We start from the raw sequence: 24576 nt of genomic DNA on the forward strand, positions 1-24576 counted from the left end.
TGTTTTTACACACTAGGGAAAGACAAAAATCACGCACTCTACACGGGAACACACAACTACTCAAGCAAACAAACAATTGAGCTAAAACTAAAACTAAGACTCTTAATAAACTAGATATAACCTAACGCCATCCCCGTTAACGGCGCCATTTGATGAGTAAGATGAATTTAATATATATAAAGCTGTCAACTCTTACTATCAACAATATTTATAAACCCAATTAAAAGTAGTATTAATAGGGGTCAAACCACGAGGATGGTGGGGTTTCTATTTAGTTTAGTGCGAGCCTAGTCTAGTCGGAAAATAAAAGGAGATTGATTCTAAACTAATAATTTGATTCAAACTAAAGGCAAGTGATTAGCAATACGGGTAAACAATCAATATAAAGTCTAGGGTCTTCGGGTTCATCTAAGTGGGTGCAAATGAACATGGGTGAATGAAGGGGTTAATGGTAAGGTTTAGTCTAGGCAATTGGCACAAAGTCTTGGCCTTCCTAAGGATGACACCTAATTATCATCAAGCACACAATCCTCTCCTAATCATGCTATCAAAATCCCCCATAAACTCTCAAAAACAAAGGACTTAAGCAAATAGTGAAGAAAGACATGAACTTTCACTCATGCAATTCATAAAACACCTTATATGCATGTATAGAAGGACTAAACAATCTAACCACAACCCACATATTCATCACCCAATCATTCCATTCTAATCCCACTTAGAATCTCCCTAAACCCTAGGGGGTCACTACTCACACATAATCAAAGAGTAAATGCAAACAATTTGAGAAAGATAACTAAACACGATGGAAAGCATGGTGTAAATTATAACAATGGAAATAAGGAATTGAAATGTAAACTATTGATTTAACAAGGTAAATAAGAAGAGAATTATACCAACAATAAGGAAAGATTGCTACTTTGATTGAATTATGGAAGAAATTCTTCAATATCTCCAAAATACAACTCAATAACCAAATGTAAACAATTGAAACTAAGTAGATCTATATTAGTTTAGTATGTAATCTATAAAACTATATTAAAAGGAGTAATTAAGGAAAGATTAGTATAAATCTATATAACTTGCTATATAGTTTAATAAATATTGCATAAACTTAGAGAATTCTCAAATCTAGGGTATGTCCATACAAATGATTAGGGAAGGGGTATTTATACTATTTCATTGGATTAGAGAAAATGAGGAAATAAGGCCAAAAAATCTCATCAATATGTCATATTTCAACTATATAGTTAAAAAGCAACTTAATACATTTAATTTTTTGCCATGTAGGATTATCATAATTAAATTCTATTAATTTATATTGTTAATATTAAGGCTACTTTAATAAATCTTCAAAAGCTCATTATATGGTTTAGTAAATTTAGTTGTGGATTTAAATTATAAAAATAAATTGGGATCTCATTTAAATCATTCAATTTGTTCATCTAACTCCTCCTTAAGCATAAATATAGTAGCTAAAAGGTCTTATATAGTAAATAAAAAATCTAATAATTTGGATTATAAGAGACTCCTCCTCCTTGGATTTTCTCTTCATTTCTTCAAAGTGGAGTTTACATGAAAAAAAAATTAATAATAATAATAATAATAATAATAATAATTTATTATTATTATTATTATTATTACTGTTATTATTATTATTATTATTATTATTATTATTTTACATACCATTTCTCATTTTCCCATATTTATGTTTATATTAAACCGGAATGCTCAAAAGTCATGAAGCTCTTGAAATCTTGCTCCAAAAATTATCTTGAAAATGGCTAAGTATTGGGCATGTGTTTCTCTATCGTTAGTAGAATGGTACGTGTCGTTGATATCGGCCTGCCAAGCATAGAACTCCTTCTCGCCTTCCTTCTTTCCCTCCTCACCTAGCGGTGTTCCCTCATTTAATCATTCCCTCTTTTTTCTTGCAGAGGGCATCTTGCATATTTTGCCTTCCTCTTCTTCATGATTAGTCATAGAACCGCCTCTCTTGCCCCCGATTCCTCTATAATCGCCTCAAGTCCTGCAAGAGAAGCACAAATTCATAGATGCGGGTATCGGGCACAAAATACAAGGTAAGGCATACCACAACGACTCGATAGGAGTCAGAATGCATGAAAAAAGAAGGGAAATTTGGTGCAAATGAATCATATATCAGGTTACCAAGGACTCAGTAAGGTAGCAATATGATTTGGGTGATCGTCGACCGTTTAACAAAGTCAGCTCACTTTATCCCAATGAAATATATGTGGACTAAGATGCAGTTAGTTTTGGGATATATGAAGCATGAGGTTTAGTTACATGGGGTACCGCGTGATATAGTGTCAGATCTAGATGCGAGGTTCATATCACGGTTTTGGCAAGAGTTCATGGACTTGATGGGAACTACCTTGAGGATGATTACAGCTTTTCATCCTGCGACAGGTGGTCAGACTGAGAGGACTATCAAGACATTAGAGGATATGTTGAGGGCTTGTTCCATGGAGTTTTGTGGAAGTTGGGAAGATAGGCTTGACTTGATCGAGTTTTCATACAACAACAGTTATCACACCAGCATTGGGATATCACCTTTTGAGGTTTTGTATGGCAGGAAGTGCAGAAGTCCGGTATGTTGGGATGATAGTGATGAGGTTGTGGTTTTAGGGCCACAGATGGTGCAGAACATGATTGAGCAAGTTCGCATGATTCGCCAAAAGATGAAAGCAGCTCCAGATCGCCAAAAGAGTGACGCGGATTTGCACCGCAGGGACATTGAGTTCGCGGTAGTTGACAAGGTCCTTTTGAAGGTGTCACCTATGCGAGGGGTGATGAGATTTGGCAAGAAAGGGAAGTTGAGTAAGAATTTCATCGGCACTTATGATATTCTAAGCCGCGTAGATGAAGTAGCTTATAGGTTAGCCTTACCACCTATTCGCTTGATCGGGTCCACAGCGTGTTTCATGTTTCGCAGCTCCGGAAGATTGTGAGTGATCCATCACATGTGCTTCATGTGGAGAACATAGAGTTAGACGAGTCTATAAATTATGCCGAAGTTCCTAAGGAGATCCTAGACCGCAAAGTGCGCAAGATAAGGAATGGGGAGACCGTCTTACTAAAGGTACTTTGGTCTAATCACAATGTGGAAAAGGCCACATGGGAAGCAGAGGAGTCTATGAGAGACCATTTTTCTCACCTTTTTTATCAGGTATGTTTGGTTACGGGGACGTAACCGTTGTCTTTTAAGGGGGCGTAGGAGATGGTCACATGCATGTTTTTGGTTAGTTTGAGGTCAACATGGTTGTGTTGTTGGTATCTTTGAGTTTTGGAAGAGTTATCTTGTTATGAATAGTTGGTGTTGTGGGTACCTTCGAGTAGTTGTGGTTGTTGCCAGTGAGTAGTTGGTATTGTGTTGTGTTTGTTTTGTTTTGTTTTGGGTATGGTATGAACTTCGCGGACGAAGTTATTTTTAAGGAGGGAAGACTGTAATACCACGGTTTTCTGGGTCCTGTTACACGGCCGAATAGGGCTAACTCAGCCGAGCAAAGTGTCGTATGTTTTCTTGTCAGGCTACTGTCCAGGAACACTCGACCGAGTAGTGAAATACTCGGCTGAGTAAGAGGTACTCGGCCGAGTACTCTCAGTACTTGGCCGAGTACTCTCAGTACTCGACCGAGTAATCGGTCTTACGGGTTTATTTTTGCCGTTTTGTTAAGGATGGTTAAAGGTTATAAATCGTGTTTTACAGTTTCACTTTTCATTTTTATAACCAAAACCTAATTACTTTCTATGTTCTCTAATCATCCTTAATCACTCCCAAAGTCTTTGATCGTTCGTGAGTCTTTATTCATCTCTCTCGCATCAGTTTCGTCGGTAAGTCTCTAGTTTCATATCTTTGGTTTAGTACTGTCTTTTAGGGTTTTACCCTAGTGTTGGGAATTAGGGAAAAGATGATTGCATGTTTGTGATTAGATTGTTGTGGTTATTGTTAGGTGAAGGATTTGTAGAAGAGCGTTTCTAGCTTCCGTTGTAGACTTATATTCGGATCAGTGCTAAGGTAGGGTTTCCCTACTCAGTTGTCTGCTTAATTGATTTAAGATGAATTGTTGTGTTGATGGCATGATTCATATCGTAATTAGAATTGCCTTTCTTGGTTGTTGGGATTGTTGTTGCTTGTCTATGTTGGTGAGGTGCGTCCTCGGCTGAGTGGAGTCATTTTCGGGAATGGCTTCACTCCCTTGATTCGCCCCTTGTGGTTCCGTCACAAAGGGTGATGTGCACATTAATGGACATGGGTTGTTGCTCGTTGCGATGAGCGGGGCTTATGTGGGCATGACTGCGGTTCCCCACTGGCGGTGAGGATTACCTGTCGCGGCGGTAATCTGGCAGGGCTACACACTGAAGTGTGTAGCTGGATATGAGATATGATTGGAGTTGGAGAATGGTTGTCAATTGTTACTTTGGTTGTGTCCTTGCAATTAACTTATCTTGATTATTCAGTTGACTGACCCCGTTGTGTTTTATAAAACTGTGGTGATCCATTCGGGGATGGTGAACAGATTGTGACAGGTGATGATTACTTTTAGCTGCGGAGACAAGGATGGGATGTCATCACGTTGAGTCTAGCTTCCCCTGTTACGAGTTTAGATACTTTGGTTTTGTTGTATCGAGATTTATACTCTTTCACTTTGGTTTTCTTTAAGATGATGTAATCGCTAAACTTTATACTTTAATAATTGTTCTTTAATGGTTACTTTTGATATACTTACCTCGCACAACCGAGATGGTAGCAGCTTCACATGCTAGGGTCCTTCGTAAGGCACCTTGGTATGTGGGGGTGTTACATAAGGCACCTCTGTATATGGGGGTGTTACAAAACTCCTACAATTTGGGAAACAATCCCTGCAGACAAGAAACTAGTAGTCCAGAAGAGCGAGTAAGTAAATAGCAAGCGACATAGAAATCAACCTTCACAGTCCCCTAACCAAAACCATCTCAAAAGTCCAAATCGAGATGGGCACAACACAAGCCGAATACAAAATTACCATTACCCTTATTAGCATTAAAGACACGATAAAACGAGCTACCTCAATGATTAAGGGACAGGACACCCTTAACCAATAAGAGGTTATTATTAATAAAAACATAGAAACAAACAGCAGCATGAATGATGCGAATCAGACCACTGAAGCCGTTCAAATTAAACCAACACCACTTCTAACCCATCAAAGACCAACCCGATCACACCTCAAAAGGACATCAACGCTTCCACACCATTCAAGAACCATGGCAACTCCACCAATCCAAGAAAATCATACCAGAAAAAGCCCGCTAACACAACAGGACGCGACCAACACTAGCAGCCACCAACCATACCCAGACGAAAACCCAACAGGAACACAACAATCCTACTTGCAACCACACAAAGAGCCGAAGACCCCGGCAAGAACTTTAAAAAACATGCAAAATGGAGCTGATAAGTGGGGGAAGGGTCGAGGGGGGGGAGAACACCATATCACTCCAAACTGCAACACCCTACGACGACAACAACGATGGATTATATCCAACCCAAGGACGCGATAGGTGGGGGAAGGGGAAGGGAACACCATATCGACCTGAAGAACGACAAACATAAACTACCAAGACACGAGATCAGTTAAACCCATCTCAAAGACCGAAAAAATCGAACAAGCCTAGAGCAACGCCTAGCCGGGGTGGGGTAAAGGGCTAGGAGCCGAGGATCACACCCCGGAGCTGCATGCAAAACCAAAAGAAAACAAAAGGATAAGAAATCTTCTGGGGCAGAGGAGAACCATCGAGTAAACATCCCCTATCACACCGGAAAATGACTGGACCTGGTGCGCGACCGACGAGATCTAGAAAAAACGGAATCAGTAATTGGAAAAGGTGGACAAAAGACTAGATGAGATGATCGGTCATTTGGAGATGGGCAAAGAAATGAACCCATCTCTCCAAGAAAGCGGCAGTGGGGGAGAGCGGGTGGAAGGTGGCGGAACAAGAGTTTAGGTTTTAGGTTTTGGGCTTTTTTTAGGGAGAAGGTGGAGGAAGTTTTTTAGAGAGAAGGACGGTAGACCATCTATAAAATATAAAGGATGTATAATTGGACAAAATGGCGTATTGACCATAGAGAAACATAATATTCTCTTGCAAAACACATTATAAAATTATATACTCTCTTCAATGGAGACTAAAGGTAACACATTCACTTTTTGGTGGTCAAACTTCGAAAACTTTGACCAAGAATATTGTTAAAATTGTGAAATTTTGAAAGATGAAACTTATACATATTGATTTATTCTGAAAAAGTCTTTCATAAAATTTTATTTTTTGTACAAAAAAGTAACGTATATATGAAAAAATACGGTCAAAGTTTTGCCTCGAAAATTACTCAAAAGCAAGTGTTACCTCAGGTCTCAGATCGGAGAGAGTACAAAATATTTTGGTGCCCTTTTCAACCAAATATAGAGGTTGATGGAAAAGCTCGAGTTGTCATCTTGGTAAAAAAAAAGGTGGTTGAATTTGTATACTTTATTTGTAGGCTCTCACGTATAACCAGAGGTTTATTATGGGTTGTATTTAAGAAACCAAAAGAAGAAATAAATTCTTAATATATGCATTAATTATATTGGTTAATGTGTAATTTAGTTCTTAATTCCTAAATTAATACCCAAATTAGAAGGTATTTAATGCTTAAATACAACCCACTGGATTGTATTTAGCATTACCCTTATTATAATTGCATCTTAGGTAGCTCATTGTAGATGTGACCTCAAATGTATTTGTGTCATAAGATGTTTTCATATTTCATTAGCTTGTTTATTTGATTAAATATTATTTTTATATTATAAAGAAGTAAACAAATAATTAGACCAAATGGCGTATTATATGATTGCAGAGAAACATAACAAGTTAAACAAGGGAAATGCGTTATTAGAAGTGTTCATTTTGTCTAATCTTTTCAAATCATATCTCATTAGTTTGAATATTTTTTTATAGATGTCCCATAACTTTTACAAATTAAACATGAAAATTTTTCACTAATAAATACGTCATTGCTCTTTCAAGTACGAATTTTACTCTTCACGGACTCTTTTTCATAATTGTTCCATCCCCTACCCTTCCTCTAAAAACAAAGAAAAAAATCATCTCTCTTTCCCTTCCACCAAAAAATTAAACAAATTCTAGCAATTTTATCAATTTTGCATTGTGATAGTTATACGAGTATTAGTCAACTAATAATTCTAATTTCAATCTTTACACATTAATTTAGTGTAACAATTAAATAAAGTACAATCTAAATTTAGGGTAGTTATACAATTAGGGTTTATGAGGATTTTGATTTAATAACATACAATATGATTTAATATCATACAATCTCGGGTTATGAAGCAGGCGGGGATTGGTGGTCGAGAAGGCGATAGGCGGAAGGTGGCGCGCAAGGGTAGTGGTAGGGATTGGTGGTCGAGATGAGAGAAAGTTTAATCACTTTAATGTGGCAATGGAGTGGAGATGGGTGCGGCCTTACCCGCGGTGGAGGGAGAAGGTCTAACTGGAATGCTCTTATCTCCAAAACCGCAATGGGAGGGCCTTATAAGTGGTAGTGGTGGTGGCACATGAGCCCACTTAAAGATGAGAGAAAGTTTAATCACTTTAATGTGGGTGACACGAGAATAGGTGGTCGGCCTTAGGCGGTGGGAAGGGACCGAATGAGAGGGGATTGAATGGTGGCGGTTGATGAGAGGGGATTGGTGGTGGCGGTTGGCTGGTGGTGGCATGGGTGGTGGAGGGGAAAAGTGAAAGACAAAAAAATTGAAATGGGTAAATTGTTGAAAATAAGGTTAAATGAAAAAGATATAATGGTAAATTATGTACATGATTGAGTAAATCATGTACATGAAAGAGCAATACCCAATAAATATTGCAACTATTACTTGCAAAAAAAAAAAAGAGAGAAAATCTTCAAAATTTCAAACAATCGAAATCCCATATTTTTTACCAAATGACATAATTTATATTGTGATATTTCCAATTTTTTTCCCTTAAAATAATTATATTGTGATATTTCCATTTTTTCCCTTAAAAAAAATTATATTGTGATATTCACTTTAATGTGTACTTGATATTCTAACTTTTTTATTTTAAATTCTTATATCATACCTTAATTGGTAATAAAATTTACCAAATAACAATAGTAAATTGAGTATCTTAGCACCTATAAAAATCACTACATCATTTCATTTATGTTTTCATCCCAACTATCTAACTTGTATTTTGCAAGTAATTTTTATTATTATTGTAAGAAAAATGTCTACTTCTCTTTACCACATTTGCAATTATCTTGCCATCATATCTGTCTTTATTACTAATGTAGCTGCTCAAGGTTGGCTTGATGGCCATGCAACATTTTACGGTGACATGCAAGGACATACAACAGAACGTAAGTTTGCTCTATTTTTTCAAAAATAAAATAAAATTCAGTTCAATTTGAAGTCGCGATATATATGAGATTGAAACTCGATTTCATTGTAATTACAACACAAGAAATTTAATTTAATTTGTACGGAGTACTTCTTATGTAAATATAACGTGACTTTAATATTTAAAGGAAAAAAATTTTGAATCTGCCACGGTTGTTCACTATGACACTGATATCTTTGAAATGTTTTGCTAAGACATTATTTGACATATTTTTATTTGATGGATGCATACAGAGGGTGCTTGTGGCTACGACGTATTCAAGGAGGGATACGGGTTGGCAACAACAGCTCTAAGTACAACTTTATTCGAGGATGGTGCAAAATGTGGATCATGCTATGAACTCAAATGTGTAAATTCTCCTTGGTGCAAATCGGGTACAATTCAGGTTACTGCCACAAACTTATGCCCTCCTTCGTCTGGGCCTCAAGCATGGTGCAATCCTCCAGCACACCACTTTGACTTAACCGAACCTATGTTTTTGAAGATCGGACAATACAAAGCTGGTATAGTACCCGTACAATATAGAAGAACCCCTTGTGTTAGACAAGGAGGTGTTAGCTTTTACCTTGGTGGAAACCCTTATTTTCTGCTTGTACTAGTGTACAATGTTGCCGGTGCCGGTGATATTAAAGCTATGAGAATTAAAGGGTCACACTCTAGCAATTGGGTACAAATGTCCCGTAATTGGGGTATGAATTGGCAAGTTAGTGAACAATTAGTTGGGCAAGGAATATCATTCCAATTGATGGCTAGTGATGGAAAAACACTTGAACTTGACAATGTTGTGCCTTCGAATTGGCAATTTGGTCAATCGTTCCGAGGAAATTCCAATTTTCATTAGAAAAGCCGTTTTCATACTTATAGAGTTATATCTATGTTATCCGGGAAGATGATGAATAAAAATTAATCTTGCCACAAATTGTGATGCAATTAACCAATTTATGTTGAATTCAATTTATGATACATCTTTTTGCCCTATTAATCAAATCCAACACTGAGCAGACGTTCTTGTTCCGTTGGATAAGGTTTTTACTTTTCACTAAAATTTAGGAGAGACAGTATTCAATAAGTTATTCAGCGACCACTTTTTCGTACCCTTTTATTTGTATTTCGTGATTCTTTTGTTGTTGATCGTGACATAATAATTTCGTACTTATTTACATAATAAATGTAATCATTGTAAAATAATCTCTTAATAAACTTATCGAGAGACCGTCTCTTATGAGACCTACTCTTTACTTTTTACAAGTCATCAATTCTACATGTAAATTATATTAAGTGGTTGATATGTCAGAAGTTAAATATATTTTTTTTAACATTAGAACAATTAATTAATAGAACATCATACGACACTTACAGATGATAGCTTATAGCTGTAATCGAAAACCAATCAAATGATATGGAAACCAAAGAATTAAGAAAATACTAATGGACGAGCAAAATGTCAGGCTATTCTTAGTTTATAGACTATACATTTGAGATAGTGCCTCTTATTGTTTATTTTCTTAGTTTTATTTTAAGTTTTTGAGTTCTGCTTTAGTATAAAGTTTTTGAGCACATCTACTAAAATATTACACTAAAAAAATATAATATTGCTCAAAAACTATATTTATAAATGGTAATATGTTCAGAAAAAATGTGTATAAGCTCAAAAACTATAAGGTCTGAGGTACTACCTCAGATGCGTAATCCTTTTTCTCGACTATTTTACATATAAAATTGTATTCCCTTCGTCCCGGTCAATTGATGTCCTTTGCTTTTGTCACAAAGACCAAAAAAAAGAGAAAATGGTCAATTACTAAATGACAAGTGGAATAAATTGGGTGTGATTGTGTGAATGATCAAATTACTCATCAAATTCGTTTTTAAAATAGAACGGGCGCCAATTGACGGAGACACCCTAATATGGAAAATGACAACAAATAACCGGGATAGATAAAGTATTACAAATAAAATTTAAGTAGTCTAATTACCACAATCGTGCTAATAAATCACAAATACTATCCTACAACCAGTTATATAGTAGCATTGTACAACCGCCTCAAAGTTGTTGAGCTCTTACACAAAGTTGTTGAGCTATTTTACAAGTTATTGAGCTATTTTACAAAGTTATTGAGCTTAATAATTATTTTGTTAAGCTCAATAACTTTGTATTATAGTTCGATAATTTTGTTAGTAGAGTTCGATAACTTTATAACAAAGCTCAACTATATTAAACAAGTTTTAAATTAAACCAGTTGTATAATACATTAACTGCTAATAAATAGTCAACTAGCAGAGTTTTCTCGCCAAGCATTGAAACATTTGAAACCACCTAATTATGTAACACAAATTCTCATTTAAGACGGCATTATTCGTCTTAAATTTAAGACGGATTAAGTATCATTTTTATATATAAAAATGATATGTAATTGTCCCGTTTTAAGTTTAAGATTATTGGTAGTCAATTTTTCCAAATTGAACCAAAATAATCAATATTGTCCAAGAAATGAAAGTGAAAATTCTTGCTCCCCTTGGTAGTTAATTAGTTTGGCTTTTTAAGTCCTAATCCAACGTATGATCTGATTTTTTTTGTGCTAAAATTACTTGAATATCTCATATTTATTTCAAAATTAATATTTTTCATTCCGTATTTCCGTACATTCAAATAAAACAATAAATGATTTCGATCTTTTGATATTCACGTTAATTTCTTACCATATAAAACATGATCCTAATTCCTAACAACGTATATCGTTACTAATTTCAGATGGAAATAATTAGTATTAATTATTAATTACGACTGTTATACACTTATACGACTATAAATAAATTCATAATTTGCTGCATGAATGAAATATATTATTACTCATAACAACAAGCTAACTAATTAACAAAACTTACGTTATATTGTTGTTGTCTAAATTGTGTTGAAAAATGTATTGGTTCTTTAAACATGGCGCTGTTTTTCTAGCCTTCATGGCGTTGGTCGTAACCAACGTAGCTGCCGGAGGGTGGATCGATGCCCATGCAACATTTTATGGTGACATGCAAGGACATACTACTGAACGTAAGTTTTCTTATTTTTTCAAGTTAATTTATTTTTCTACAGAGATTTAACATTTGCGAAAAGAAAAAAATGAGATAGTGCTACCAGCTTATACAAATTTCAGTATTACCCTCTCAGCTCTCACAATCTCACGTGTACATAGTAGTTCCTATACATTACTATTTTCATTGTATGAGATCGACGTAATGCATGTAGAGACGATGGTACTGGAACCCATTAACACTAACACCCGATGACAACCTATGATTGTTCGAATTTGACTTATCTCATACATTGATTGATTAGGCGGTTATTTGGCTTGGCCAATAGGGTCACAGGGGTCATAATTTGTGGGACTAAGAAATACTTCCCCCGTTTCATTGAGTTGTTTTACTTGTTTGTATTTGGATTTTTCAAAATATGTGAGAAGAATTTTGAAAAACGTAAACAATACAATAAACAGAAGAAGCAATCGGTTGTTTGGTTGATTGATAAAACACAAAATATTAGACCTTTTTGCAAATTAACAATACAACAAAGAGCAATTATTTCATCCTCAGTTTCGATTGATTAATGTTCCATTCCATGCAGAGGGTGCTTGTGGTTACGATGTATTTAAGGAAGGATATGGGTTGGAAACAACAGCCTTAAGTACCGCTCTATTTGAAAACGGTGCCAAATGTGGATCATGTTTCGAAATTAAGTGCGTAAACTCAAAATGGTGCAAACCAGGTGCGGGACCAATTAAGGTAACGGCGACCAACTTTTGCCCACCATCAACCGGTCCAGAAGCATGGTGTAATGCACCAATGCACCATTTTGATTTAACCGAGCCAATGTTCCTTAAATTCGCGATATACCAAGGTGGTATTGTCCCGGTGCAATATCGGAGGATACGTTGTGCAAGGCAAGGGGGTGTCAAATTTATGATTAATGGCAACCCATACTTTCTTTTAGTACTAGTGTACAATGTCGGAGGTGTTGGAGATGTCACCGGCGTGCAAATTAAGAGCTCTGGAAATTGGGTATCGATGAACCGTAACTGGGGTATGAATTGGAGTGTGGGTCAAGGTTATACGGGTCACGCTTTGTCCTTTAAAGTCACCACTAGTGATGGAAGATCAATTCAAGCTGATAATGTTGCGCCTGCTAATTGGCGATTTGGGCAGTCATTTGAATCGAAATCACAATTTTGAGGTCGGAATGGAACTATAGTGAGCACTTTGGTCGAGTAGAATATATTTTCATAAGAAATATGATACCAATATTATCAAATGTTACTTGATAGAGTACCTTTCCTTTCACGTCACAAAGAATTAAACCCATGTAACGTGGATTTTGATCATGGAGAAATAAATGTCCCAGCTATTTTTTGTTCATTAGTATTTTTATATCTTGTCGAGATTAACAACAAATGAGCTGTCGAGCAGCAGGAAGCGACTTTCGCCTTGCGCCTAAATAAACTAGGTTAATTTTCAAACGAAAACACAAATAATCAACCACGAACATAAATTCTTCGTGTGCTCCACACTTGTTAGTCTCACTTTGCTTCAAGATACCAATCGCCAATTATACAATCACCAGATACCGATAAAGCGATAAGGTCTTGATCAAAGTGTAGAGACTGAGAGCCTGTGAACATTATAGGCTGCAATCCCATATCCTTTTTTATAACTGTACTGGCCTTGTACAAAAAAATAAACAAAAAAAATGCATCGTTTTTTGCCACGACTTAACATTGACGACATCAGAAAATTAAGTAGCTCACAGCCTTCAAATGCTGTCTGTCTGTGATACATATACTTGGTTATCCAAGACATTGACGCTAAAATGCAAAGAAGGTCTTGATCAAAGTGTGGAGACTAAGAGCCTCATCAACAACATTAGAGGGAAGGCTAAAAAATCCCATACCCTTTTTATAACTGAAATTGGCCAATTTGTCAAAAAAATAAACAAAAAAAATGCATCGTTTTTTCCCAAAATGATTTGACATTGACGACATCAGAAAATTAAGTAGCTCAGCCTTCAAATGCTGTCTGTCTGTGATAAAAGGGAAGATAAAATCCAAGACATTGATGTAATAAAATGCAAAGAAGGTTTTAAAATCGACCTTTTATAAAACTTAAAATTTAAATTGACAATCCCTTCTCATCAACAACACTGGTAGAGGGAAGGAGGGTAAAAAATCATCACGGCTCAATAAGAAACTCGAAATTTGCCAATTTTCATTGAAAATAACAAATCAATAAATTTGACTGTTATCATCCTTAAATTTTGGAAATGTTTTTTTTCCTGGAGCCGCCATAAATCAACGAATTTCCAAGCAGCAGGTTTACTTGCTAACCTATCATCACGAATTACATCCTAAAAATACAACTGAAATAAAAGGGAAGGCTGCTAGCATCCTTAACTAGTAGCTAAATTTTCACAAGCCTGGTTAGTGGAAAGACACCAAATCTCCTACAACTAGTTAGCTCAAATGAATGGTGACGGATTGAGTCAAGATGAAGTATCTATATCAGCTTTGCAGAACCTCCATGAGCCATCATCTTGCCGTTTCAAAAGATAGGTGATTCTGTAAGTGCTGCAAAGGAAGAACAAAAACAAAAATGCAGAAAAAATTACATATTTCTGTCATAAAGCATAGTATCAGTCCCAGAACAGACCTGAATCTGGATTGACCCAATCCAATCCGACCCAAGAACATCATAACCCAAAAGGACCCAATACTTATATGACCGTTTGCCAGATGGAAGCTAAATGACTTTAGTAAACTACAAAATCAAATTTAAATCCTAAAATAATATACTAATCAAGTCCTATTATCCATTTCTGAATATTGCAAATGCCACCAAAAGCCAGCACCCTCCACCTCTATAGAAAGCAGATAATTGAAGTGTGTGTAATGTATGTTCAGGTAGGAGTAGAAATCAACCATATGAAAACAAAGCTGTAAAAGTGATATATGAACTGCATTACATTGCTCACCTATAATAGTTCGGATTCTTTTGATCATTTCCATCAACGAGCTCTGCAGCTTCCTCTAGGAGAACTTCAACTTCTGCCATCTCTGGGCCGGTGGAGTTCGACAATATGCCAGCTCGTAGAACTGATAACTGAAGCAAAACAAACCTCCAGAAACATGATCTACCTTTAGCCGCATCAGCCAAAGCTTGCCACTGGCCAAAGAAATCCAGTATCATAAAGTGTATTACATGAATTGCAACATATGCTTAGAAAGCACAGTTATGATAAAATAGTACCAAAAAAATTCTCTCAATAAACAGACACGGAATATTATAAGAAGGAAAAAAACTAGAACGCCAAACACTATTACACATTTAATAGTGTGTTTTGACAATCTATAGAATTTAATCCACCAAAAAAAAAAACAATCTATAGAATTTCAATGTTCTAATAAATTATTATTTAGTCAACTTTTAAATATAGGTCATCAAGCAAGAATGACTGGTATTTACACAATTACACCTATGTTGCTAAATATCAATCAGAAAGAAGAGAGCAAGAGAGAATGATCCTGATCTCTTGTGTATTTACAGAAACATAAAATATACTGTATTAACTAATTAATGGTCATTGATTAAAGAATGAAATAAAATCACATGATAGGCATTCATATCTATAAATAATCCACTGTCCGTTCAACTAATTGAGCATACTGCCTCTAGTTCTACACTTATTTGGTTAGTTTAGTCAATAGCCTTAACGCATTCGAGCCGAAGTGTTCACAATTTGTTAGCTTCATACCACTAGAGTTGCAAACCAAGTACACACACTAAGCATGATGTGCACATCATACCTCGACCAGCATATCCTCGTCAAGAATGTCGAAAAGCAAATCACTTTGATGATCAGGTCCAAGAGCTTCAGCTTTAATCACTTGCCATTGCCTAACAAGGGCTTCAGCTTCTTCCAAAGGCATCACTCCATTATATACGCCAGGTGACGGAGAAGATAAAGTCGTAGTGACATATGACGTTTGCCTGTTTACTGTATCCAAATGATTCATTGGGCTTATTTTCAAAGTTGACAAAAACTGCTTCAATCCTGCAGGAAGTTTATCACGCGTGGGCATGGCTTTGCTGACATGAAAATTGTCGAGTGAGGAGCACATGGTCCCATCAATATTTCTGTTACCCAACCCGGGCTGGTGCAACCGTCCAGTTGGTCTTCCTAACATCTTAGTAGTAGCAAAGACAATGCAACCTAGAACAGCAACAAATGTAATACGTCCAACAACATGTCCTTGGGCCATCCAGCTCAAACCAGCTTTGTTATGATAGCCACCCAAATCTCGTTTTAGTTGTGGAGATGGCGCACTTGTATCAGTCGTATTGCTTGTTTTTGCTTCTTGCATCGAACTTCTCAAGTTTGTTGGAGTCAACTGCTTGACCGCAGCTCCTAGATGTTGGGAAGATACCAGAGAGGCAAGACGATCATCTGAAACCACTAGATCAGATGAGATTACAGCTCTGTGGTTTACATTAGGATTAGTGTTTGACACAAGTTTGCTTTGCTTGTTGCCAATAACTTTCTTCTCTCGCCCAAAAAACTTCCCTACAGAAACACTTGTAAAGATTTACTACTCATAACCTAGCGGTATACTTTTTTTCAAAAATAATCATCTTTAAATTCTTACCAACGATGCAGAACAATCTCGGGTATCTGAAAATAAGCATAGCACAGTATCTTTCAGCCACTTTTCCTGGACAACGTAAATGTATCAGAGGACGAGCAAGTGTCAATGTCAAATTATCAATCAAAAGCTTTTAGGGAAATACTGCTGCCAGCAAAGAAATTTTCACAAGTACCAGTGCCATCAGATACCCATAAAAAGTATGACCCTTTACACTTAATTTCTCATTTCACTTAGAAAGTGTCGAAAAAATATTGCTTAATAACCCTTGATGATAGGCATCAACTTTCCAAGGCACCAAATTCCATTTTGCTATACATCAGTACCATTTGATTCGCAGGAGATGTAACAAAACATTTTACTTTTTTTTTCTGCAATTTACATAAGATGACAAACAGCAAATTGCACAAGCCATTTCACTATGTATTTGGCAAGAGCGTTACAAAAACAGCAAGCAGCAGCAAATAATTGAAAAAAGAGACCCTTGTGAATATCTCATGCTGTCTACAGTTTTCTATGCCTGGTCCATGATGCATACTCTCGAATAAGGGTTGTAGGCTATGCAAGGCCTTAGCCTCAACTCAGTCACACTCTCTAGGAATTCTCTTTTTCAAGCAAGGCAAGAGACAAACTAAATTAAGCTGAGTAGTGAATAGAGATACGGCAAATTTCGCTAAACAAGCTCAGCTTGACACATTTTTTTATTCTCAATTTTGTGGTTTAAGTTTCATCATAAGCACCATGGATTTGAATTTTGATGCTTATCAATTTAATTACTGACATTAGTCTCATGCGACTGTCTTACGCTTTCACTGTAACGTTATAACAGACTTGCGAAGTTTTAAGATAAAATGATGAGCTTTCAAGACAAAGACTGAATTTCATAGTCTAATTTAAAACTTGTCTTAAAACCTCACCATCTTATGTCATCCCAGGACAAAACATGACAAACTTAATTAACGAACAAGTAGTTCAAATTCAAGCTTACACACATATTGCAAATACATCATATAATCTCATCCCTGAGTCCCTGACATCTCTGACTGTTTTTCTATCATTCACTGTCATGTGAATTGTCCTTCTACACAAGATCATTCCAGTACCCTAGAAGTATCTAGATGTCCTCAAACTCGGAAGGAAATAGACAAAGAAGTATGCATAAAATCAGACTTACCAATGAGCAATTTGCAGTAGCAACATCTTTGTCTTGCTTCCCAAATATTGAGTTCCTTGATCCTGAGCTCTTTTTCAATTCAGCTTCTCGGAGCCGCTCAAGAGCGTCTGCCTCACTACCCTGATAATAAGCATAATACTGTCAATACAACTGGCGGTAAATTATAAACAAGTGCTTAAGAAAAGTCTCCAAGAAGGAAAATACCTGTCCTAGAAGGAACAAACAAAACGCTTCTTCAAGTTTCAAATCAGCACCATCGGAAACCATCAGGCACTCGCTTATTAGCTTTGCTTTGCTAATCTATGCAAAATGAGTGAAGTCAACATCTAAACAGACATCCATGCCATCCAACTAATAAAAAAATATGCATGATACTTCCTCATTAGATGTATTCTAAACACAAGAATCTATAATGCAGTGCTTACAGTAAACAAATTGAAACAGCAAATAGCATAACCAAAATTATACAGAAAAAATAGGAGATAAAGACAAACAGCATGAATACTGCAGCAGATGAGCCCAAAACGAATAATAAGTTGGATATGAAATGAAAGAATTACCAAATCTGTTTGCCTACTTGAGTAGCCAAAAGCAATATGGGCCATCAGTGCTGTATAGAAGCAATCAAAGTCAATCACGACTCTCTGGTTTTGTGAATCGAGAGACTTTTTGTTCTTTCGAGTGGATGCTAAACTGTCCCAAGGAATTAGATCAACAATCTCCACAGCCATTAGTTTACCAAGTGCCTGGCTAAAGAAGCTTGGCCAATCTTGAACTTGACATGAAGCTTCTACATCAAGACCCTGGCTCAGTAACTCTCTTAAAGCTGCAATAGCTCCACGTCTACGCTCAACATTATCTGGTGTCTGAGGCATCGCCAACAACTCCAATGTGCAGGCAGGTGCAAGTCCTTCCAAAGACTCTTCTATCTGTAGATAAGTTAAACCAATCATCAGGGCCAGAAATTTGAGGAGTTAAATACCATCACATTCGAATTCAACATGGATGCAAGATGTTAAACAGAAAACAGGCAAATCAATCATTCTTTTTTTTGTTGGACATCCTTATATGTATGATATGGTAAAAGCATAGAGTTCTAATTCCACATTATTAGTCAGTGAGCAAAGCAGAAGAAAGCTTTAATGCATCCATGAATGCAGAGGATTAAGAATTACCTCGAAAAGAAGATTCATTTTTTCAAGGGAACTTTTGCTCCTCAAAAGACATTGGGCACGAGCAAGGGCTTCAAATCCTTGAGATACTTTATTCTTCTCAAAATGGGTCTTTGCAATTGCACACTTCAAGAAAGCACCTATAATAAGATAGGGACACATAACAAGGTTGCTAGACTACACTTGGGACTTGCTGACATCTTTCCTGCTTATCTTACCTCGGCAAGAGCCATGGAGAGAAGCAAATCATGAACATGTGGCTTGGCATCAGGGTACTGAAGCGCCGCTCGACCAACTTCTAAAACAAGCTTCTCTTCTCCAACCTGCAAATAGCATTTCCATCATTAAACTTCAAGAAGCCTTGATAACATATAAATTTTACATACATACCCATAATAACCAAATCAATGTTTCACATGGAAACGTATAAAATGGTTGGGTAATGGTCTCCTACGAAGAGGAATTAGAGAAAAAAGATCTAAGAGAAGCAAACGTCTTGGATTTGGATACAGATGTCAGTTGAAGTTATATCCAAGCCCATTTGTGAAAACAAACATAGAACACCTGACAGAGGTAAGAGATTATATGACCTTATGATAGAAACTTCAACGTAAACCGTCCATACTTAATTAAAAGCAATTAACTAATTACTAAGTGGAAGACGTTATAAATCAGAAGAAAACACGACAGAAGAATTTTAATCATCTGCATAATTTTACCTCCTGAAGAAGACATAGAGCACCAGGTAACCAAACCCATGGAATTCGCAGAGTAGATTTTGGCGGAATCTTCTCTTTGATATTGCCAGCATACTCCGGTTCGAAAAGGAGTTTATCTCTAACATCCATCAATAAATCCTGCAGATATAGCAGATATGGAGTTATATCGAGTAATGACAAACGATTAAGAGCATCATAGAGCTGGTAAGATCTTGGTAAGCATGTATATCATCTACAAATTGGACTTTTTTACCCGACGAGAAGTAACAGCTTCTGTAGTGTACCCATCTTCCACCTCAGCATTTTTCAGATCCATCACAGACTTCACTATATGATCCTTCTCTGCCCTATCAGGAACACCAATAATCTGCAAAAATAGATCCATTCAACATCTTACCTAATAAATAGCGACTAGTTACCAGAAATACCATAGTAATAACAAGTAAGCAACTATATATGACCAAAAATAGGAATTCTAACAGCCAATATTGACTATTGAGCATCTAGCAAGAAATACAGCCATAGAACTCCGTCATATAATTAGAAATGGGCACAAAAGGATCAACCGAAGAACATAGTGTGGGAAATAAGCCTAAAATATCATCTCTTCTATCTTGCAGAGAATTATCAGGTGGAATGACGAGACTGTGTGATAATCTATTCAAATACCAAATCCCGCCACCGTTCAATTACATTACATATCAAAAGTTAAGCTATACTCCATAATAATTTACTCATAATCACCCCCTGATGACAAGCACCACCAGTCCAGCATCATATTCCATCAGAAAATAGTGGGACTAAATTTGTCCCTCACTCACTCACAAGAATAAAACATCTAATCAACACCGGATAAGAATCTGAATAACACACACGAATAGGAATCCGAATATCACACAAAAACAAACAAACATATGATAACAAGCCCAATAGTGTGAGACAAAATTTGTCACTCACTCACTCTCCAAGTCTCCAACGTACAATAAGAACCCAAATAGTGTGAGACTAAATTTGTCACTCACGTTGTCACTCACTCTCCATATATACGATAAGAATCTGAATATCGGACCAAAACCGATTAATCAACGGCATAAAACGTTCATAATCTCGATAAATATCCGAAAGAAAACTTAATATACCAGAGAAAACATCACATTAGTTCACTCGACGGTCACTCAATAATCAACTAAAAAAGTTCGCGAAAAAACAAGGAAATTAATCTGCTCCACATTCAGCAATATTTACAATCGCGAACCTGAAATTCAACTCAAAACAGCTAAAAATATAACAAAATATTGAAATGTTTAAAAAATAAATAGAAATTCTACCTGATAACAACTAACGGGGATCTCAACACCGGCGACACTAGAAGTAGTATGACCATTAACATGCGCATCCAAAAGCCGCAACGACGTCGTCGCAGCATGAGCTCTCCAACGACGTCGTAAATCGCGACCTACGGCGGCGGACACGGCAGCGTCACGGCGTTGAAAAGCAGAACAAATAGGAATTCTACGAAACGAGCAATAATGCGACGCCGATGAAATTTCCGGTAACAAAATACTCGGAATTGATGATGTTGATGATGATGTCGCCGCCATTAGATGATGATGATGATGATAACTGTTGGAATTCATCAAATTAACATCGCATTTTACAAATCAATTGAAAAATTAAACCCTAAAAATTAAGCGGAATTCATCGAATTAACAACCGCATTTTATATTCACGTATTGATTGAAGAAATAAAACCTAAAATTGGGGATTTTGATGAGTGAATTTGGATGTTGAGGTTTTGTGGAGTTGTATGCACGACGAAAATGGAGGAGAGAGAAGGTTGCACTGACCACTACTACTTCACTTGTCGATTGATTTAATTTCATTACATACACAGTACAAAATAATTAGCCTGTTTGAGACGGTTTACGCTAATATAGTATAGATAGTATCCAACAAAAAGAAAAACAAATTATTAAAAATTTTGTTGTATAAATTTTACAAAAAATGAAAAATGGGAGTTTTGCTTGGCCTTCACTCGTTCTTGTCTTTTCCTTTTCCACTTTTAATTATTTTCTTCTTTTTCTCTTTTACTTTTTTTATATTAATTATTATTATTATTATTATTATTATTATATAATTGCTTTTTCCCAATCAAATTTATCCACTTTACAAACACAAAGTGATCTCCTAGAAATTACCTAAATTTTAGAGTTTCTGGACACTACCAAATGAAAAATGTTTTGTTTATTGAAGATGTATCGTAAAACATTGTTAACTAATATATTACTCCCTCCATACTTAACCACCGCAAATTGTTTTGATTAAAAAAAATGATTTATTTCAATATTTTTTACTAAAATTTTGACTAAAAGGAGAGGGGTAAAGATTGTGACTAATTTGGACAAAATTATGATTAATTTGATTGACATTTTGACTTATTTGTCGGAATTTTAGTTAATTTGGAAAAAAAAATTGTCGAATTTGCTCATTAATTTCAATTTGATACTTTTCGACAAAAGTAAAAAAATATTAGGTATTTTCTCGCGAAATTAAAAACTTTAGGTAGTATTTATGAAAATAAGGTAAATATTAGGTAGTTTTTGACAAAAAAAACTCTTATTATTATTATATAATTGCTTTTTCCCAATCAAATTTATCCACTTTACAAACACAAAGTAATTAATGTTATAGAAATATCTTCTTGGATCTGTTTCACACTTTAGTCGGTTAGTAGAGACTTAATGGAATATATTTTCGACAAAACTATGGTACTCATTTTGCAGTAAGGATCCTCTGTTCCATTTGATGTCCTATTGTATGTGTCGCACCACTTACCTTCTAACACATCAACAAGTTTATATATTTGTTGCAATATTTTATTTTACCACAAGTAATGCCCTACGTGATGTGTCAAAAGTTAAGTTGAGTGACACACATAAAAATGGGACAGATAATCCTCATTGCTCATTTTGTGCTACTCAATGATAAGTATTTGATTATTTTTCATGCAAGTGAACGACTAATTTACGTATCAAGCATTAGTCAAATAGAGAGGTAAAAAAAAAGAGCCAGGAGTAATTGAAACAACTAAATTAAATATGTAAACCAATAACAGCGATGGAGGTAATTTTTCCATTGAAATACAGCGAACCACAACATTGATATCAAATATTCCGTCCTTAGAGTTAGATCTTAGATGTACAATTGTACATAATATTTTACTCGTGTGCCAATCGAGTGTGTTTTCAAATGAATCTCGATGAAAATTGCAACGTCAATAAAGTGAATAAAGTAAACTGTTGAAAATCTATTAAGATAGAAACTGAATAAACAAATTTTAATTTAAAAGGATTGTTGAAATCTATCACGCCAAGCTTGTACGCATTTCCTCACCAACTGTAGCAAATATTTCTTCAACCCTGAAATAGGATGGATATACTTAGATCATAAGTATACTGTAAGATGGACATAAGCAAAATCGACAATGAAACAGTACTTTTGATGACCCAATCAATTACTTCAAAATTATCAGTACAAGAAATGACTATATACAAACAACTCAGCTTCACACCCGATTTGTACAGGTATTGAAATCACCTGCAGTTTTGAGGCAGTGTCAACGGAACACTTGTAGGTACCGGCAGAAGTACATACATGCATTCATCGGCATCTCGTTTACTCTTTTAAATGTGCATCTTGTAGAAGACGACCAACCCAAATTCTCAAAGTATAAAGTTAGTGAATTGGTCTTAAGTGTCATATGTAAAAGTTTTAGCGCTCCTCTAATTATTCACTTGTACCAAGCAAGCCATAATATTTGAAAGAAAGGCCTTCAGAATCGGCATGACAAATGACAATACCAGAATGGGCTACCTGAGCCCTTTCTTTTACCAGCCTCCAACCTAAGCTAACATTCTAACGTTTGGCTGTTTGCATAAAATCATATCATGAAGAGGGATGTTTGAAAACGGGTGTACGGAGTCAATACCCTTATTATCTTAAAACACCCCTTGGGCCATGTCTGAAACAAAATGTTGCAACTGCAAGAATGATCTGAGAAGATGGTGCTTCTCTATTGGCATATTTATCAGCTACTCCATCTTGTCAATTCAAATAAATTCTCATTTTTCCGGAGCTTTTAGTTTACCTGTATGTATCTATGTTCACCTCAGCAAGCCATGTTGTGAGATAGACCTGTCACACAAGCATTAATATTACAAGCTGGCCATACAGATAGAAAGTGGTTGACGTTCATAAAAGACTAGTATATGATTGGAATTCTTAACTCGCTGTAAGATCACATAGAGATACCTGCAAAATATCATTGCTTGGATGTTTATCAGATTCTAAATAAGCTGAATCGGACCTGCAACCATTTAATTTGGGGAGGAGTGGTTTTGCTGTTTCTTTAGAGTACACGCTGCAGGTGCTCAAGTCATCAGCTTCTCCATGATATAGATCTTCTGCCCAAGACAGCTTAGTGAATAGTTCATGCTTTTGAAAAGTGACTGAGAGCAGCTCAACTACAAGCAAACGCTGCTGGCTGGAGTTAGCAACATTATATCATATAACCATTATAACTGATGCTAAAAGAACGCTCATCAATAAATAGAACGGCTGATCACCTTTAATAGAAGTTCCTGTTTGAACATTTCTGAAAGCTCTTCTGCCAACATTTCTGAAAAATGCATGGCTCAAAATATCAAAATATAATATGTGGAATTCATTACTAAGCACATCAGGTATCACCCAAGACTGCATCTCTGATTCCAAATTGCAAGGGAATAAAAGAACTTTGCCAACACAATGTATCAATTTAGTGGAATTATCGTAACACTATCTCAATGTCTAGCACTGACTTTATTGCAAAACATATGATTGTAGAGTCAAAAACTACGATATTGCACACGTGGCATGTTATGGTTCTAGCAGGTGCCTATGAGAAACACACAAATTCAGTGGCTAATGCAACTAAAGACCTTGCCCTTATCATATCTAAGTTGCTTTCTTTTTTCAAAGTTCACATAAAATTGTTGCTAAGCCAGCAGGGACCAACGTACCAAATGCAGAGATTGGCAGAAATGTGAAAACTGTAGCTCCTCCACCATCACCACTATCATTACTATTCGCTGCGCTACTAGTAAACTCTATAAGGGGGCTCCCACTAGTTGCTTTCAGATAGCACCTCAGGGATCTGCTCGAGTTAATCATGTCAACAACTACGCCCACCTACAAAGTAGATCCCATTTAATGGAAAGCAATGTTAATGTTAACAAATATTGTACCTTTATAGCATTGTCATCTAAAAGCTCATCACCCACAGGCCACAACAATCTACCAAAAAC

General features: G+C 36.0%; 4 protein-coding genes across 4 annotated transcripts; 2 read left to right on the plus strand and 2 right to left on the minus strand.

Moving 5' to 3' along the window:
* The first annotated feature begins 8307 nt into the window (after window positions 1-8307).
* Window positions 8308-9322, plus strand: LOC141639601 (expansin-A25-like). The gene is made up of 2 exons (XM_074448680.1): window positions 8308-8440; window positions 8715-9322. Exons 1-2 carry the CDS (start codon window positions 8308-8310, stop codon window positions 9320-9322), a joined length of 741 nt encoding a protein of 246 aa, XP_074304781.1.
* A 2117-nt stretch (window positions 9323-11439) lies between these two features.
* On the plus strand, window positions 11440-12705 carry LOC141639600 (expansin-A23-like). Its single transcript, XM_074448679.1, has 2 exons — window positions 11440-11530; window positions 12101-12705. The coding sequence occupies exons 1-2, from the start codon at window positions 11440-11442 to the stop codon at window positions 12703-12705; spliced, it is 696 nt and encodes a 231-aa protein (XP_074304780.1).
* A 1009-nt stretch (window positions 12706-13714) lies between these two features.
* On the minus strand, window positions 13715-21132 carry LOC141639599 (plastid division protein CDP1, chloroplastic). Its single transcript, XM_074448678.1, has 13 exons — window positions 20984-21132; window positions 20560-20854; window positions 19485-19598; window positions 19232-19369; window positions 18731-18835; window positions 18516-18638; window positions 17901-18269; window positions 17545-17640; window positions 17341-17460; window positions 16174-16235; window positions 15330-16098; window positions 14498-14688; window positions 13715-14093 (listed from the first exon to the last, which is right to left on the minus strand). Exons 1-13 carry the CDS (start codon window positions 21112-21114, stop codon window positions 14009-14011), a joined length of 2598 nt encoding a protein of 865 aa, XP_074304779.1. The 5' UTR covers window positions 21115-21132; the 3' UTR covers window positions 13715-14008.
* A 1199-nt stretch (window positions 21133-22331) lies between these two features.
* Window positions 22332-24576, minus strand: LOC141639602 (uncharacterized; the record flags this gene model as incomplete). The annotated part of the gene is given in 5 exon segments (XM_074448681.1): window positions 22332-22650; window positions 23379-23425; window positions 23543-23767; window positions 23857-23909; window positions 24292-24576. Coding segments are annotated over 5 exon segments (531 nt in total). The 3' UTR covers window positions 22332-22595.

Source organism: Silene latifolia, unplaced genomic scaffold, assembly GCF_048544455.1.
Source record: "Silene latifolia isolate original U9 population unplaced genomic scaffold, ASM4854445v1 scaffold_467, whole genome shotgun sequence".
Lineage (NCBI taxonomy): Eukaryota > Viridiplantae > Streptophyta > Magnoliopsida > Caryophyllales > Caryophyllaceae > Silene > Silene latifolia.